The sequence below is a fragment of the Haliotis cracherodii genome, unplaced genomic scaffold, assembly GCF_022045235.1.
Source record: "Haliotis cracherodii isolate W230 unplaced genomic scaffold, xgHalCrac1.p SCAF_14, whole genome shotgun sequence".
In the NCBI taxonomy this organism is placed as follows: domain Eukaryota; kingdom Metazoa; phylum Mollusca; class Gastropoda; order Lepetellida; family Haliotidae; genus Haliotis; species Haliotis cracherodii.
The window spans coordinates 22,555,608-22,573,103 of record NW_027266269.1 but is presented as its reverse complement, the minus strand read 5'-3'; the positions used below and the strand labels follow the sequence as shown (position 1 = coordinate 22,573,103).

At 39.6% G+C, this 17,496-nt stretch overlaps 1 protein-coding gene across 6 annotated transcripts in view; it reads left to right on the top strand.

The window, feature by feature from the left end:
- The window catches only part of LOC139461104 (neogenin-like), a 157,788-nt gene that overhangs the window by 102,210 nt on the left and 38,082 nt on the right, over positions 1 to 17,496 (top strand). For all 6 annotated transcript variants that reach the window (XM_071242630.1, XM_071242629.1, XM_071242634.1 and 3 more), the window contains exon 2: positions 17,230 to 17,401. In XM_071242630.1, coding sequence (XP_071098731.1) covers positions 17,230 to 17,401 — 172 coding nt within the window. The remainder of the gene's footprint in view (positions 1 to 17,229; positions 17,402 to 17,496) is intronic.

The window sequence follows — 17,496 nt, the reverse complement described above, 5'->3', positions numbered from 1 at the left end:
CTCATTTCCTGAGCAGATGTTGAAAACCGTACAAAACTGTCACACGTTTATGGCACCCGGAAGATCCAGGTTAGAATAGGCCTTTAGCAACCTAGTCTTGTCTTATGAGGCTACTGTGCCTGTCGTAGGAGGCGACTAACCGGATTGGGTGGTCAGGCTTGCTGACTTGGTTGATGCATGTCATTGATCCCAATTGCATGGATCGATGCTCATGATATCAATCACTGGATTGTCTGGTCCAGACTCGATTATTTACAGACTGCTGTCATATAGCTGGAATATTGCTGAGTGTGGGGCTAAACCACAAACAAAACAAAGGAATTCAGCTAACCAGTTTAGAAGAAACGACAGTTATAATTGTCAGCAGGGTCACGGGTGGCCCAGTCGTCTAAGGCGCCGCAATTCGCTGTGCAGAGTTGCGTCCCCTGGGCACGCCAAAAACCTAAGATTGTGGATTCGAATCAGGATTCGCCCCGATTATGTTTCTGGGTTTGTCAGTACCATATCCGTGTCTTAGGTTTCACCGAAGTGGTAAATGTCTGAGACCTGCATCACTTCGGGCTTTCCTCCCACATTAAGCTGACACGCCGAGATATAACTGGAATAATATTAAAAGCGGCGTTAAACCCAACTCACTAACCATAATTGTCAGCAAAACCCTGTTCCATCAACTCTGGTAAAATTGTGTAACAGTACGACTGACTGACATTTACCAGACTTATTGCACAGGCAGATTTCTGTTACAGAATGCCAAGCAAATTATGGAATAACCAAGAAAAATCAATCATAATTTTCATTCCTTTGGATAGAAAAATCCATCCCGACATTTCAGGCCTAGACAAGAGCATTGCGTTACTATGTTGGTTTAGTCATGTATTTGTGTAAAAGCGTAAGATCATGGATAGCTAGCTTGTGATATTACTCATCCTTGGATCATCGTGTTTTGTAGAAAGTCAATTAGTAGCAAGACACGGATAGTTTCGACGTTTTAACCTTTGCCAGTAAAGCGTTCATGGTTCATCTTATCTACAGTCATTATGGATATCCGACTTGGGTCGAATGGTTGAAGTTTAGCATCAGAGCAGCATTAATTCAACGGCATTTCGGCAATTTAGACAGGTCTGAAACGAGTCTATGTCATGATTTGATGGAATATTGGTAATATTTGTAGCAGTTATGTTTGGTACCAGTTTGATATTTGTGCTTCCGAAAGGGAATTGGTGATTTATGGAAATGAGGAAGGATGGTTATTGAGCTGAATAAAGATTACTCATCCTGGAGTCATAAGTATTGTACGAGGACTGGCGCAGATGGGAATAGTTTATGGGATTGTAGATTTACTGATATCCTCCTAAGGCTTCGAGATGGAGTTTGGAAGATTTCTAATTTACATCAATGAAAAGAAATTTCAATCAGGGCTTAAGAAAAATTCATTTGATCCTTTGAATGATTTAACTAATGATTGGTACAGGAACTTGCTTTATAGCTTTATGGGGGCGGTCGTGTAGCCTAGTGGTTAAAGCATTCACTCGTCAGACCCGGGTTCGATTCTTGACATGGGCTCAATGTGTGAAGCCCATTTCTGGTGTCCCCTGCCATGATATTGCTGGAATATCGCTAAAAGTGGCGTAAAACCATACTCACTCACTCACTCACTCACTCACTCACTCACTCACTCACTCACTCCCATTGCTGCTCTGATGCTAAACTGCTGTATACAAGGTAACCTGGCTAGTTGTAGTGTTATTGTGTAGTCAGCAGTGAATGGGTACCCGGTAGGATGAGATGGTGATACAACTGTTAACCTACGAGCACCTCAAAGGCAGCTGTTGTATGCTCCCCAGGGAGCTGAGAAGGAAAATCGAGTGCACACTGATCCATTGATTGAGGTAATAATGTAGCACTTGCATTATGATGTAAATATTGCCTAGATAAACATTGTAGATATGCACATTATCATCATTATACTTAGTAGATTTATGATAATAATACGTATAAAGACCTTTCATGTAATGTTATGTGATTACTTTAATTACTGGAAAATATTCAGTGAGAAGTTTTTGGTTTTTGTACATTTGTTTTTTTTTCGTGCATGTATATCAGTTCCATGATCAGATTTGTCAGTTAACCGAAAAATTCAAATACATTTACATTAAAAAAATTTTTGGGTTTATGATCTGTATCTTAGTTTGACCAACAGTTTTTGATAAAGTAGTTTGCTTGTAAAATACAGTTCCTCCAAAAACATCTTACAATGGTTAAAGCAGTCACGAATTTCTAATGAGCCTAATAAATCCAACTTTAACTTTAAGTACAAATCATGAGAAGTAGTTGTGCCTTGTCAGTGCCAGCATTAGTTAAACATGTCTTCAGGAAAGCATTATTTTTTACTTTAATACACAAAATGAACATTTTGACATGAGGATGGCTAGGTGTGTTTGTTTTTATGTCGCTTCGAACAGTATAAATTTGACATTAGGAGAGAACACACTTTCACATGGTGGAGAAAAATGTCTGTCTGTCCACATTTGGATTTCAAAAGTGCTTCCCACACAACTTAGATCCTCTACGCCACAGATTTATGAGGAGGTCCTGAAGCTAAGATCACTTCCAGGAATGGAAACATGGCCATGGATTCTACCACATTTTTTATTCACTTCAAATTTTTTATCAGAACTTGTGTGGATATACACTCATTACCATTCCGTCTGTGCCTTGTATGTTATGTCCAGTGGCATATTTACCTTCAATATATCTCATTCGGAAGACTTGCTGCACCCAGTTTCATGGGTGAACTCTCATCCAAGGCCAGTACAGACACGGTCCGCTTCCATTACACGTCCCATGTGTCCAAATCGGGGATAATTACCTCCCCTTGGGTGACTCTTCGCCCTGTTAATGCTTCCTCCACCGTGCTAACTTCCTGTTTGTGTATAAACATCATCATAACCGCAAACATGTGCCGCTAGGTTAGAAATGCTTGAGTTATGATATGTATAATCATTAGGGCTGCTGACAGCCATTTAAAGATGTTGATGCAGATATTAGACCGTACGACTGATCACGCCCAGGCAGACATCAGGGGGCTGCTGGATTAATTAAGAAGGAGCCCAGTTTGTTATGGCAGTAGAATTATGTTGAAGTCGGAAGAGTAGTATTTTTTGTTGATTTAGGTATAAATAGTACCGTATTCGACGTAATAAACGCCCCGCTCTAATAACGGCCCATGGCGATATTTTCTCATATATTGGGTAGTGAATAATCCCAATTAGCACCCCTTCCAATTGATCAATGTACACAGGACTTATTTATTCGTGTATAATGCATTCTTAATTAGGGGAAATTAACTTCTGAAAAAAATATATCTGTTGTATATAAACATTTCAGGCTGTCAGCATAAACCTCGAAAATTACGATCTTTCAACTCTGTTGTTTTTCACCAAAATAATATTATAATAAGAGCCCCCTATTTCTAACTTGGAGAGCGCCCCTGGCGCTTATTATGTCGAATACGGCACTCAGAAAAGGAGAATGTGGATACTTTGCAGCTTGTGGGTAAATGACGAAGCAGACACTCATAGTATGGTGTGTTCTAGTGTGAGTGGGTGGGTGAGTGGCTTGTTTTATGTTTGTTTGGTTGTTTGTTTGTTCGCGCTGTAAGGGAGCGTTGACACACCATCAACCAATTCACAGAAACTGACTAAAACGTGGTAAACATCTGAGACCTGCATCACTTCGGGCTTTCCTCCCACATTAAGCTGACACGCCACGATATATCTGGAATACTGTTAAAAGCGGCATTAAACCCATCTCACTCACTATTTCCTTTTCCAACCATCAAAGCCAAACCCTAAGATAGTACACTGGGTGGTGTGGTAGCCTAGTGTTTACAGTGTTAACTCTTCACGCAGAAGGCCCAGGTTCGATTCCCACATGGGTACAATATATGTAGCCCATTTGAGAATTTGCTAAAACTTACGTAAAACAATAGTCATTTAATCAGCGACAGCTGTACCATTGGAAAACAGAAATCATCACTGACCCACTCGATCATTCTCTAGACATTATGTGATAGTGATTCATACACTCAAATCAACTTATGCCGTAGGTTGACGGAATAAAAATAGCTGTTTTATGTGGTTAGGGATACGTTATCAGTTTACGATAGAGCCAACAGTGCTCAGTGTACTTGGAACGCAACCTGATTTAATTCGGTCCAAATTTCAGAAAATATATCCCATCTGCGTATAACCCACCCTGCGTATATATTGGATAATCCATTTAATTTAAGGGGGGTGGGGTTAGGGGCTGGGATTTGTATTTGGGACAGAATATTTTGCAACAACAACACATTTATTTACGAGACCCCAGCAAGACCACTAAATGATATTTTTTCAGTAAATCCTGCAGAAAATTGTTTTCCAAGCATTGTGAGAAAATGTTGCTTTAAAAAACAAAATCCAGACCCCCTCCAGAATATGAATGGTTGGCGCCTAATCTCATCTTTCCTTTCCCAACTGGAAGACTGATTGAATCAAACCTGTGTCGATAACTATCAAAAATTGATTTTTGTGTCAAGGGAAATGAAAGCCATGGATCTTATCGCATGGAGGAAATCGGGCCTTCAATGACTTGCAACTGAAGAGGAGGCTGAAATAAACGATGGAGAATTTGAAGTAGATGAATGTTAAACATTTGGAAATACGCACCAGCTCCTGTCTGGGTCTTGTCAGATTGAGGGTTTTTTTTCATCTGTGAAGAGAAGCCACTTGAAATATGCTTTCGCTCAGTGAATTTCTGGTTTTGAAAAAATATATTTTATTTGATTCAAATTTACTTTTTAATAATGATTATGTTATGATTGAATATTGTGAAGATTATAAGCACATTTTTCATCTATTTTTTATCTTTGAAGCACATAAGATGTAATAATGAGACAATCATTTCTTTTGCTTCTCAGATTGTTGTGAATAAAGTCGAAAGTCATAATTTTAATGTTGGACTTGATGTTGTTTTCGATATACTCGTGCCACATTAATTATAAAGTAATGCTAGTTTCATCAATGTGCTTAAAAAAGTAAGGTTTCTCAAGCAGCCTATTCAAAATGCACATTTGTCTGTGTCTTGCTTTAAACCTGGCACTGGCACGCTAATGATATGGGTAGTTAATGAATTACCTCCCTTAGGGAAAGGTCGCAGAAGTTTTCAAGTCTTTGAAGTTGTGTGTTCTGTCCATGTTTCTCCCTTGAAGGCGTCCATCTTGAGGATAGAAGGTTTCATTCAGATTTCGTTAACACATCTTGTTTCGCCAATATTGGTTTGTTTCCCTTAAAACTACTCTGGAGCAGGAGGTTATTGAAAAAAGACATTGCGAGCCTCATCTTTTGCAGAGATACGAATAAAGCGCTGAGCAAATTGAATCAGACGGTGTTTGTATGTCCCCTTTGATGGAGACGATCCCCGTGATTGTCACACTTATCAGTACGTGGTCCCCTGGTATGCCAGGAACTGCATGTGATGTTTTGTGGGAATGGTCTCGGCAGAGAGTTGGATGTTCATTGTGGAGTGATTTATTCAAGAATTGACATAAGTTATTGATAAAATGAACAATGCGGGAAAAAACTGACTTGAAGCTGTCACTTTTTTTATGAATGTAGATGCTGATTGGATAAAGAAGACCTTTCACTTCTTTTAGCGATATTGCTGTCACGTCAAACTGCGTTCCCTCAGTGCAGCATTATGTTGGGTATTGGGATTCAAACTCGAATGTGCTCTGTTTGGGCTGTGTCTACTGGGCGAGTTAGGGACCGACCATTTCATATTATGAGAGTGGCGAGGGATTTTATCGAAAAAAATTAAATTGTTCTCGAAAATTCTTGACAGAAATAATTATGTGGTTGACAAAACATGAAATTGCCTGCCACAGAAATTATATTGTTGCAAGGTGTTTTTCTCAGAACAAAATTCAGTCTCATAGTTTTAAATAACAAAATATCTGGTTTTGTAGCTTTTGATGAAAAACTATGTTATGTCGATACAAAATCCCAGACCTCCGGAATATCGGTCGGTCCCTTGTTTAGTGACATTTACTTTGTTTTGTCGTCAGATAATGTGTCATAATGTCGCTTTGTTAAAGTGGAACGATATACGAAGCATTTTTAGGGTTTGTCTGTTGCCATAGGTGATGGGCTGGAGTTCTTTGTGTCGCTCAGTATTATATGTTTCTGGTCAAGTTTCATTTGACCAGCAAAACGGGATTTGTCCACAAAGGTTTGATCAAGTCCACCAGAGATTTTTTGACCATGCATCCTCGGTTTTCAAGTTTCATTTGTCCATGTATTTCATCAATGATATACCCGTGAAGATCCGGGGTAGAATAGGTCTTCAACAACCCATGCTTGCCATAGAAGGTGACTATGCTTGTCGTAAGAGGCGACTTACAGGATCGGAGGGTCAGGCTCGCTGTCTTGGTTGATGCATGTCATTGTACATCTTCCCGAGACAAGAGAGTTAACTGACTTTAAAAGTCCAGTTTCCACCCTTGCCAAACTAGGCTGGAATTCCTGGGCTTAATCGTGGCTATTTCGAGTTATGTCCATTCTATGCCTCTCTTATGGACCAATCAGATTCCATCTCTCATATCACTTGCATTTGCTTCAAACAAAGTGGTGGCGCCTGGTCAAGACGATCTGATTGATAATCAAGATCTATATTGTGATAAAATGGGTCTTACATTGTCAAGTGTATCAAATCACGTGAGCACTTTGATAAAAAACATGAAAAGATTTAGAAAATATCTGTTGACAACGAGTTGGCAGTGCACATGTTTTGCAAATCCTGAAATCGACCAAAATGTGCATGACAGTTTACGAACCAGATTTCAATTTCAGTGCGCGATTGTGATTGGACTAGGTATAGACTCGTTAGTACACCCTAAATGTAACTCCATGGCAAGTGTGGAAACTGGACTTTTATAGTCAGTGAACTCACTTGCCTCGTGAAGATGGTCATCGTATCCCAATTGCGTGGATCGATGCTCATGTTATCAATCACAGGATTGTCTGGTTGAGACTTGATTTACAGACCGCCGTCATATAGCTGGAATATTGCTGAGTGCGGCATTTAAACAACAAACAAACAAATCATCAACTACAAGTGTCATTTGTCAACCAGTTTCATTTGTCTACCATTTGTGCACAAGTTTCATTTGTTTGAAAGATCAAATTACAATAACAAAACACACATGGCTCAGTTTAACACGATTAGTGACGGCAAAGTGTGCCGAAAAAAAATGAATAACCATTAGTGTCGGTACACAGTGATGGCTTTTTGTAGCAAGCAGATAATTAAATCGAGAAAATGCACTCGTCTGATTATTGTGCTTTTATGCGTCACTTTCGTGCTGACTGTTCCTTTTGAGAAATAATTGATCTGTGTAAATCGGTAGATGAAAGAAATATTAAATGTTGTTTTAAGAACAACGTTGCTGAGTTTCATGTGGAACTGTTGTTTGTTGTTATGATCAAAGGAAAAGTGTTGTAAACGACTCTGAGTGTAACTCTTCGCGTTTCAATAGAATCAATCAAACAAGTCATTATGTTCGTGAACTGATGCTAAAAACGTGTAACTCTTTCAATTTTAAAGATCAGTTTATTATCTACTGATCACAATTGTGTTAAGTTTTAAAAAGAGATGTAAGACTTGTAACGTTAAGTTGACGTTAATTTAGCATTTTTTTTTTTAAATACCTGTACAAAGGCAAGTTATTTGGATTTCGGAAAAAAGTCGTTGAACAATAAATCGAACAAAAAGATGTAAGCAAGCAGTGTATTTTGTTTAAAAAAAATTTAAGTCTTTTTTTTAGTAACTGCATGTTATATTTTCATGCAACAAAAAAAGATTAAAAAAAGAATCATTTTGAATATAAACACTTATTGTAATGGGACAGAACATTTCTTTTTACTCATAAACAAAGAGAAATATTCATGGTGTGAGTGAGAAGTGTTTTGCACCACTTTTTTCAATATTCCAGCAAGATCACAGCAGGTTTTTGACATATATCCATGTAGGGAATCAAACCCAGACAGTCAGTGTGATGAGCCAACGCTTTAACCACTACGCTACCCACACTGTGCAAATGGGCAGTTTTGTATGATGAATATTGAAAAAACCTAATCAACATCCTTTTACAAAAAAGTAACTACTCGTTTAAAATAAATGACTTATGAAATGAGATGCTTCCTGAGCCAATTTACTATTTTATTCCGAGGAGAAGGCAGTGTAACCGTTGATTCTGAACAAGCTGATTCCCGGCCACTCATTACTAGTTTACGTAATGTTAGATGCACAACTTGACAAATGGGGCAAAATGTGCTACTGTGTTATTTGTTGTAGCAGGTTAATTGATGGGGGGCTATTATCTGTGTTTGATGGGAAATACAGAGGCTCGCTTCTACCAGGTTCTCCTAAAATTATTCCTTATCAAACATCTCACATGCCAGCTTTGCCGAATGTGCAGTGATAAGAAACAGTTCGTTTGACTCATGTTTGATTATTGATTTACTGTAAAACTGGACAAAATATACCTTATTTCTTTCCACACATGTATTTGATGAGAAAATTCTGGTTTTTGACTTCCAAATAGATTAATATCAGTTCCTGTTTAAGAGGAAAGGAAAAAAACAATGTACTTTATCTTTATAGATTTCAAAGCTGTTTTTTTATTGGTCATACAAAAATATTTTTATCAGTCATATTAGGGGTTTAGTCATAATTCATAAATAAAAGTTTCTCATCATTTTATGTTTCTTCATCAAACCTGTTCTTTGTAGAAGCATTTGTTAATAGTTGTCAGGACAGTATGACAGAAACACTGTTATTGGTGGACTACATTACTTTATAGAAGCATTTGTTAATAGTTGTCAGGACAGTATGACAGAAACACTGTTATTGGTGAACTACATTACTTTATAGAAGCATTTGTTAATAGTTGTCAGGACAATATGACCTGAACATATAAGTTATAAGTGAGTTAGACTTATGCTATTAGGCTGTTAAATGCCACTTTATCTGCAAGTTGAAACTGTGATAATCACTCTAACAATGACTCTAATTACACAATAACAATGAGTTCCACACAGTAATTCAGTCTTTAGAACTCACCCGAACACGGCTCAAATTAACACTGGAACATTTCCACCATTTTGAAAGACTTTACATGTTAGCATTTTTGAATGAAACAAATACCTGTACCACCCACAGACCTGTTGTTTACTTTGGTTTGACCTTAGATCACATGCACACAGGCAATTGGCATTTGCTTAGCCTTTGATGCTGCATGTAAGAACTGGTCTATTTATTACTCCCAGACTCCCGTGAGGATTCGGGGTTTGAACAGATCCCTACCAACTTATGGTGGCCGAATGAGGAGACAAAAATGTATCAGGTGGTCTGAATGAGTGACTTAATTGTGTTATCGATACCCAGACTTCGGGGTCGTTGCTGGGGCTGTTGGGTAGCCTAGTGGTTAAAGCGTTTGCTCGTCACGCTGAAGAACTGGGTTCGATTCCCGACATGGGTACAATGTGTGAAGCCCATTTCTGGTGTCCCCCGCCATGATATTGCTGGAATATTGCTAAAAGCGGCGTAAAACCAAACTCACTCACTCGCTCACTCGGGATCGTTGCTGACTATCAGTAGTTGCTGACTATATTGTTGCTGACTTGGTTCATTCCGTTATGTAAAATGGATCCTTGAGGATTCTGGGTTAGAATAGGTCCCCAGTAACCTATGCTGGCCGAATAACGAGACCAAAATGTATCGGGTGGTCAGGATGAGTGACTTGATTGTGTTACTGATACCCTGACTTTGGGATCGTTGCTGACTTGGTTCATTCCGTTATGTAAAATGGATCCTTGAGGATTCTGGGTTAGAATAGGTCCCCAGTAACCTATGCTGGCCGAATGACGAGACCAAAATGTATCAGGTGGTCTGGATGAACGACCTGATTGTGTGTCATCGACACCCTGACTTTGGGATTGTTGCTGACTTGGTTCATTCTGTTGTGTAAAAAGGATGTCGGAGATGTTGCAAAGAGTAGCGATGGCATAGAAATTGTAGGAGATGTTGCAAAGAGGATCAGGGGCGTAGAAGTTGTAGGAGATGTTGCAAAGAGTAGCGATGGTGTGGAAGTTGTTCCATGTGTGTTGTGCTTATGTAACTGAAGCAGACATGCAAACAAAGTACCACCATCTGTGCAGATGAAGTGCACCATGGCGGCCATCTTGGAGCAGACGTCAGAATAAACAAACAAAGATGGCAGGCGTCTTGCAGGTGTGTTTGTGCTGGGAAAATCCATGAAGGAATATTTACAGAAGCTATGTTAAGTGTTGTGATGATTGATACTACTGAGAGGTTTTGACCCGTTTCTTCTACATTGATGGTGAAATTTTAGGCATTTTGTTTGAATAAATATTACGATCCGAAATGGAGGAAGTTCCTCATGAGTCTGACGCCCAAGTTTAGGAATATCAATTGTACTAGTTTGTTTGTTCTTTCTTAATACCACACTCAACAATATTCCAGCTATATGACAGCGGTCTGTAAATATCGAGTCCAGACAATCCAGTGACAGACATCATGAGCATTGATCCACCCATTTGGGATATGATGACATGCATCTACCAAGTCAGCGAGCCTGACCACCCGATCAAGTCTGGAGTAAAATTTAACACCTTATGAATTTTTCCAATGTATTTTTTTTATTATTATTATTATTTAAATTTTAACCCATTTTTTGTTGAATAAATCCTCAGTTGAATGAGGTAGGTAAAAAATGTGTCTGTGAACAACCCCAGCTGTTAACTTGACACGCCATAACAGAACAAGGCTAGCGATTCTTGAAACAATTCTTTGGGTGTCGAAAGATCTCGTCAATCCTAAATTTGCCAATAAGAAGATGTTCCTGATGCCATGATCCTGCTCAGACGGAGACACTGGTAAAGGAGTAGAGTTGATCAGTGATATAAAGGAGTCCGTGATGAACAAGCCAACCAGAAAGATAATGTCTAGCGCAAGCCCTCGCGAGACACTCCTTGTCACCTGATGCTCAAACTTCATGGGAGAAGTATGTTAGGTACGCTTAGAAGTCACATTTCGGATTGCTTGAAAAATTATTGGAGAGATTTGTCATGGAGAAGGGGATCTATTTGAGGGTATTTCTAGCTTGGTTGTGTGGAAACTGTCGGAAATAATACAAAGAACTTATCTGGCCTTTGTAGATTTTGGAATGCCAAAGGCATTTGACAGTCAAAGCTTTATGTAAGAAAATTTTAAGGTATGCTTAGATGTTCAAATTTCATACTTATTGAGGCTCTTTGAAGGTACTGTGGGGTTACAGTAGAACACTAGCCACCCGACTGCCTCTGTGGTCTTGTGGTAGAGTGTCCGCCTGGAGAGCGGAAGGTCCGGGGTTCGAATCCCGGCCCGTCTTACCAGAAGACGTTAAAAGTCGGTACTTGTTCTAACCCTGTCTAGTGCGCGGCATGAATGTGATGCCGGGCTTGATGTGATGCAAACGCCCTAAATGAGACCACCTCAGTTGTCCACTGGTAGAGCGTCCACCCGGAGAACAGAAGGTCAAGGTTTGATCTCCGGCCGCGTCATACCCAAAGACGTTAAAAGATGGTACATGTTGTTACCCTGTCTAGTGCGTGGCATGAAGGGGCTAAAACAAGGACTGGTCGAGTCGGAGTCAGTATACTGTGTCTGAGTGGGGTATTCATGTTAAACTGTGGCATGTTTTCTCAGTGTTCCGGACTAGTACAAGCACACACACACACACACACACACATGCGTGCATGTCGCTATCAAAGTGCAAAAATCTTGGATTCAACATTTAACCCCATTTCACCTCATCTCACTCCAGCCACCCATGCTGGTCGGAAGATGCACCTTAATGGATCAGATGGTCAGTCTCGGTGACTTGGTTGATAGCGTGTCACGTACCCTGACAGCATCACTTGATTGTTTGGTCCAGAGGATAAGGGGATAAAACAAGAACTGGCCTCAGAGTCAGTATACTGTGTCTGAGCAGGGGTTCCGTGTTAAATCTCAGGCATGGTATCTCAGTGGGAAAGCACTAGAAGACCTAATTATCAGCCCGGACTAGTTGGTCGGTTATCGTTATCATGATGTCAATCAGTGGATTGTCTGGTCCAGGCTTGATTATTTACAGGCCATTGTTTGTTAGTTGTTTTACACCACACTCAGCAATATTCCAGCTATATGACAGCGGTCTGTAAATAATCGAGTCTGGACCAGACAATCCAGTGATTGATATCATGAGCATCGATCCACGCAATTGGGATCGATGACATGCTTCAACCAAGTCAGCGAGTCTGACCACCCGATCCCGTTAGTCACCTCTTACGATAAGCATAGTTGCCTTTTAGGGCAAGCATGGGTTGCAGAAGACCCATTCTACCCCGGATCTTGACAGGTCTAGTTCAAACAAACAGACACACACACTTACATGCATGTCGCTATGTGACTCCGATAATTTGAATGCGACGTTAAACATCATTTCACCTCTTGGACCTGTCTGCGGAAGAGAAATCGTAACTTGTGTGTGGCAATAGAATCCATGTTGGATCCGATGAAAAGTTAGCCTTTTCACAAGCCGACTGATAGGTTGGTGGTTATAAATATTAGAGTATGGTTGCGCATATAGATTACAAATTATCTGGCTTCAGAAAAAGGACTTGTTTTGTAGACTCATAAATGGTAATGCATGATGGTGTTGAAGTATATTTATGCCTCGCAAGGTTTTGACACTCCAATTTTCAGTATGGCTAAACTGAGAAGAGAACAAAGTTGTTTTTAGTGCAAACTCATTTCTGAAAGCACTGAAAAAGTGACGTCAATGCATTAGGAATTAATAAGATCATGGTATTTCAAATTGTTGAAATTAGATCATGAAATTTGGTGCTGAAAAACTGTGAAGAAACTACAGGTTGAAAGATGGCAAAAAAGGGTTTTAGCATCTCAAAAACATACAAGTCTTTCAATGGCTGCACTGCTCAAAGACTGATGCAAGATGACAAGCATTTCAGAAACCCTAAAAATGTGAAGAATTTCCGACCAATCTGTGGACTTCTTTGGTTTTAGAGGAAATGTGGTGAACTTGAATTAATTTACACTCTCTTCTTAGGACCTGTCCGTTTTAGCTGTTGCTGAACATTAAGCTAGAACAGATACCGGAAGAATACAGCTGTTAAAAAAAGGGAGGGGCACCTATTATTTGTAGTGTGGCCTTTGATGACTCTAATGGTTTTGAGTTACTAATTTTAGAGTTGTTGGTCATAAAGGTCACAGTTTAGTCTATTTGCAAACCTTTAAACTTAAATTAATTAAAGTTAATTCACGGGAAATTCTTCAGAATTTGTGGTTAGAGTGTTGAAGGTTGAGCCCACTTACAAACATTTGAATCATTTAATCATTTGAAGCTACCGACTTTGAAGTTGTCGGTAAGTAAGTCCACATCTTCTCCATTTATAAACATTGAAACTTAATGGTTCAGTAAGTTCATGTCCGTGTTCACAGTAAACACAATGGAAATTGAATGTAATTCAAGCGGCCAGGGGCACAGGTGGCCCAGATATAACTGGAATACTGTTAAAAGCGGTGTTAAACCCAACTCACTGACTCAAGCGGCCAAGTTTATCAGTTTGCATTACTTTATGATGAACCAATTTAGATGTGAGGCCAGACTTTTGTGGGGGAAGGGGAGGGGGGAACGTGTTGATGCAATTAAATTTTAAAAAATCTGATATAAAATATCCTTTTTTCTATTTTCTTTCACAATTTGTCATATTTCGTTATGTTTTAAAGTTCCTAAGAAACTGGTTCAACAGGTTCTAATTTAGATACTTTATATATATTGATAGTGACAGTATAATAAGTTGAATCATTTTTTGTAATTGTCACCATAAAAAACCACGGCATTTCATTTTACCGTAGTCAACGTAATAAGCGCCCATGGCGCTCTCAAAATTAGAAATAAGGGGCTGTTATTAGAGTATTATTTTACTGAAAGAAACGAGTTAAAAGATAAATTTTGTGGTTTATGCTGACAGCATGAAATGTTTATGTATGACAGATATATATTTCCAGAATGTAATTGCCCATAATTTAGTGTGCATATAACACATGAGTGCGTATTATATGCAAATAAACAAGTCTTGTGTACATTCAATCTGAAGGGGTGCTAATTAGGATTGTTCACTGGCCAATATATTAGCAAACATCGCCGTGGGCGCTTATTACGTCGAATACGGTAATTTCTTTTCACATTTCAATATTTGGAGTCGGCGATTCATAAACCTCATTTAAAAAAACTCTGGCCTAAGGTAGCTTGATTTGACACTACTGTATGGAGGTTTGTTGTGGGAGTGGGAGTGTTTGCACAAAGCAGGTGGGAACTATCGCGATCTTATTATCTGTCCTGGGTGGTCCTCTCACCCTGATGAAGGCAAGTTTGCGTATATTTAAAACTCTGTGTCCCTACTCTCGCAACAGTAATGTCTGGGCAAACTATGAATGCTTTGATACAAGCATGTGTGTTGATGTAGGAAGGGGCTGAAATATAATCACTTTGTTCGCTTGTAAAATATCTCCGCATGTTCGCAGCTGAAATGGAGTGTAGCATTTCACAATGCTTCTTTGGCGGTGCTGGTTAGGTTGTGGACACTATTGCGAAAACGTAACTGTGTTTTTTTAGGATTCCTTGATATAACTTTTTCAGGAACAATGCTAAAAAATCACTGGTTCCACACAAACTTTGCTAATTTTCTGCCCATTAATTTAATGTTTCATGGACTTTGCAGGATTTGGATTAAAACCTTCAGATGGCCAAATGGTCGTGTGTTCTGGATCGGTGACGTGGTTGGTTGTGTGTCATGGGACTCTAACGGCATGAAGCATTGCTCACAACGTCAATCACTGAATTGTCTGATCAAAAAACGAACAGGATGTTGTGCAGTATAAGGAGACAGACACATCATACTTTTCAAAAGTTTGACCAGTTGGCGTCCATAATTCTTAATGGTCTTGATGAATTTTCACTAGCATTTGCCTAGTGACCAGCATATTTGCAAATGCTGTTGTGTCCAAATCATATACAGGGGTTGAACAATGCAGGGGTTGAACAATGCTGGGGTTGAACAATGGAGGGGTTGAACAATACAGCATTTGAACAATGGAGGGGTTGAACAATGGAGGCATTGAACAATGCAGGGTTTAATCAATTTAGGAAATTTCAAATTTATTGGAACTGGAATCACTGTAAGTTACTCTTATAAGAATATAAAAATGAGAAAAAAAAGAAAGAAAAATAATTATGACCATGATCCTGTTAAGTAACATTATAGTATGATTAAGATTGTGGTTACATTACTCATGCTGTAGTTCTGCTACTACTAACATTATTCTTCTTCATCGTCATAACTTCTGCAATAAAAGATGTTCTTTTGCAAGAAAAATGCTCCTCTTTGAAATGAGTGAGTGAGTGAGTTTGGTTTTACGCCGCTTTTAGCAATATTCCAGCAATATCACGGCGGGGGACACCAGAAATGGGCTTCACACATTGTACCCATGTCGGGAATCGAACCCGGGTCTTCGGCGTGACGAGCGAACGCTTTAACCACTAGGCTACCCGACCGCCCCTCTTTGAAATGAAACCGGCACCTAAGAAGCAGACGACATGTAGACTGCACATGGCGTTGGCTATGTTTGTGGCTAAGTTTGCGCTATCTATCATCCCCGAGGCATTGGAAACATTCTAGCCTTGCTGTTACATATTCTTGGTATATCCTGCACATTGGAATCATTCTAGCCTTGCTGTTACATATTCTTGGTATATCCTGCACATTGGAATCCAAATTATTCCATCCCCCTTGAAACAATAATGGAACAAACCTTTCTTTGATGTTGGACCAGTCTATGACAAATTTAGTGGTGAAAGGATGGGATGAGCAGACGGGATATGTGCAATGTCTGCTGATGGTTTAAATTTCATACATATGCTGGAATGGCAGTGAATATTTGTTGTGAGATCAACGTTCTCCAGTTGCTTGTTCGTTTACGGTTTCAGTCATCTAGACTGTGTATCATAATGTGTTATGTCAACATGGCGGCTTGTGTTTATGCCCTCCTGAGAGCCTCGCCACTGATCAGTGATTATGTAAAATTCGTTAACATCAAAGTCTGGGTTTGACTGATGGAATCAGATAATATTGACTATATACTGCTTAATTTAAGGTCAGTCTCTGTTCAGATGTTTGAATTATTCTCCAGCAAATTCACTTCCTTACTTTGATCTTCCAGTTTGATTGGTTGGTTTTGAGAATATGAGTGAAAAGTAATTCGGGGAAATATTTAAGTTAGATATGTAAACAGGAAGACCGTAAGGATGATGATGATGATGATGATGATGATGATGATATATGTGTTGGTGATGAGTAAGATGATGACAATATTATTATAAGTGTGTTGATGATGGTTGTTATTGATGCAGAATAAAACACTGCTCACTCACTCACTCTCAGCCACTCACTCATTCACACTCAGCCACTCACTCATTTACACTCAGCCATTTACTCATTCACTCTCAGCCATTTACTCATTCACACTCAGCCATTTACTCTCACTCCCAGCCATTTTTACTCACTTTCACACACTCTCAGCCACTCACTCACTCATGCACCCGAAGCCATTTACTCACTCACTCACTTACTCTCAGCCATTCACTCACTCACGCACTCGAAACCACTCACTCACGCACTCGAAGCCATTTACTCACACACTCACTCACTTACTCTCAGCCACTCACTCCACCTTTTATAATCATTCACTCACTCACCTATACCTATTCACTCACTCACTCACTCACTCACTCACTCACTCACTCACTCACCCACTCACTCCACCTATACTCACTCACTCACTCACTCCACCTTTACTCACTCATTCACTCCACCTATACTCACTCACTCACTCACTCCACCTATACTCACTCACTCACTCCACCTATACTCACTCACTCACTCACTCCACCTATACTCACTCACTCCACCTATATTCATTCACTCACTCCACCTATACTCACTCACTCTCTCCACCTATACTCACTCACTCACTCACCTATACTCACTCACTCACTCACTGTTTCAGGAGCCACAGTCCCCCACTTCAGTCAGTTTTACTTCACCGTGGAGCCGCATGACCTGATCGTGAAGAAAGGCTCCAAGTCGCTCCTCAACTGTTCCGCCTACCATGGCGAGTCCACCCCCAACATACAGTGGAAGAAAGATGGCAACTACTTAAATTTTGAAAATTCAGATCGGTAAGTAAATTGGTAACATATAATTCAGTTGGTGTCTTACTGAAATAACATACTGGCAGTAAGTGGCCCCTTCGTCCAAGATACAGCACCCGTGA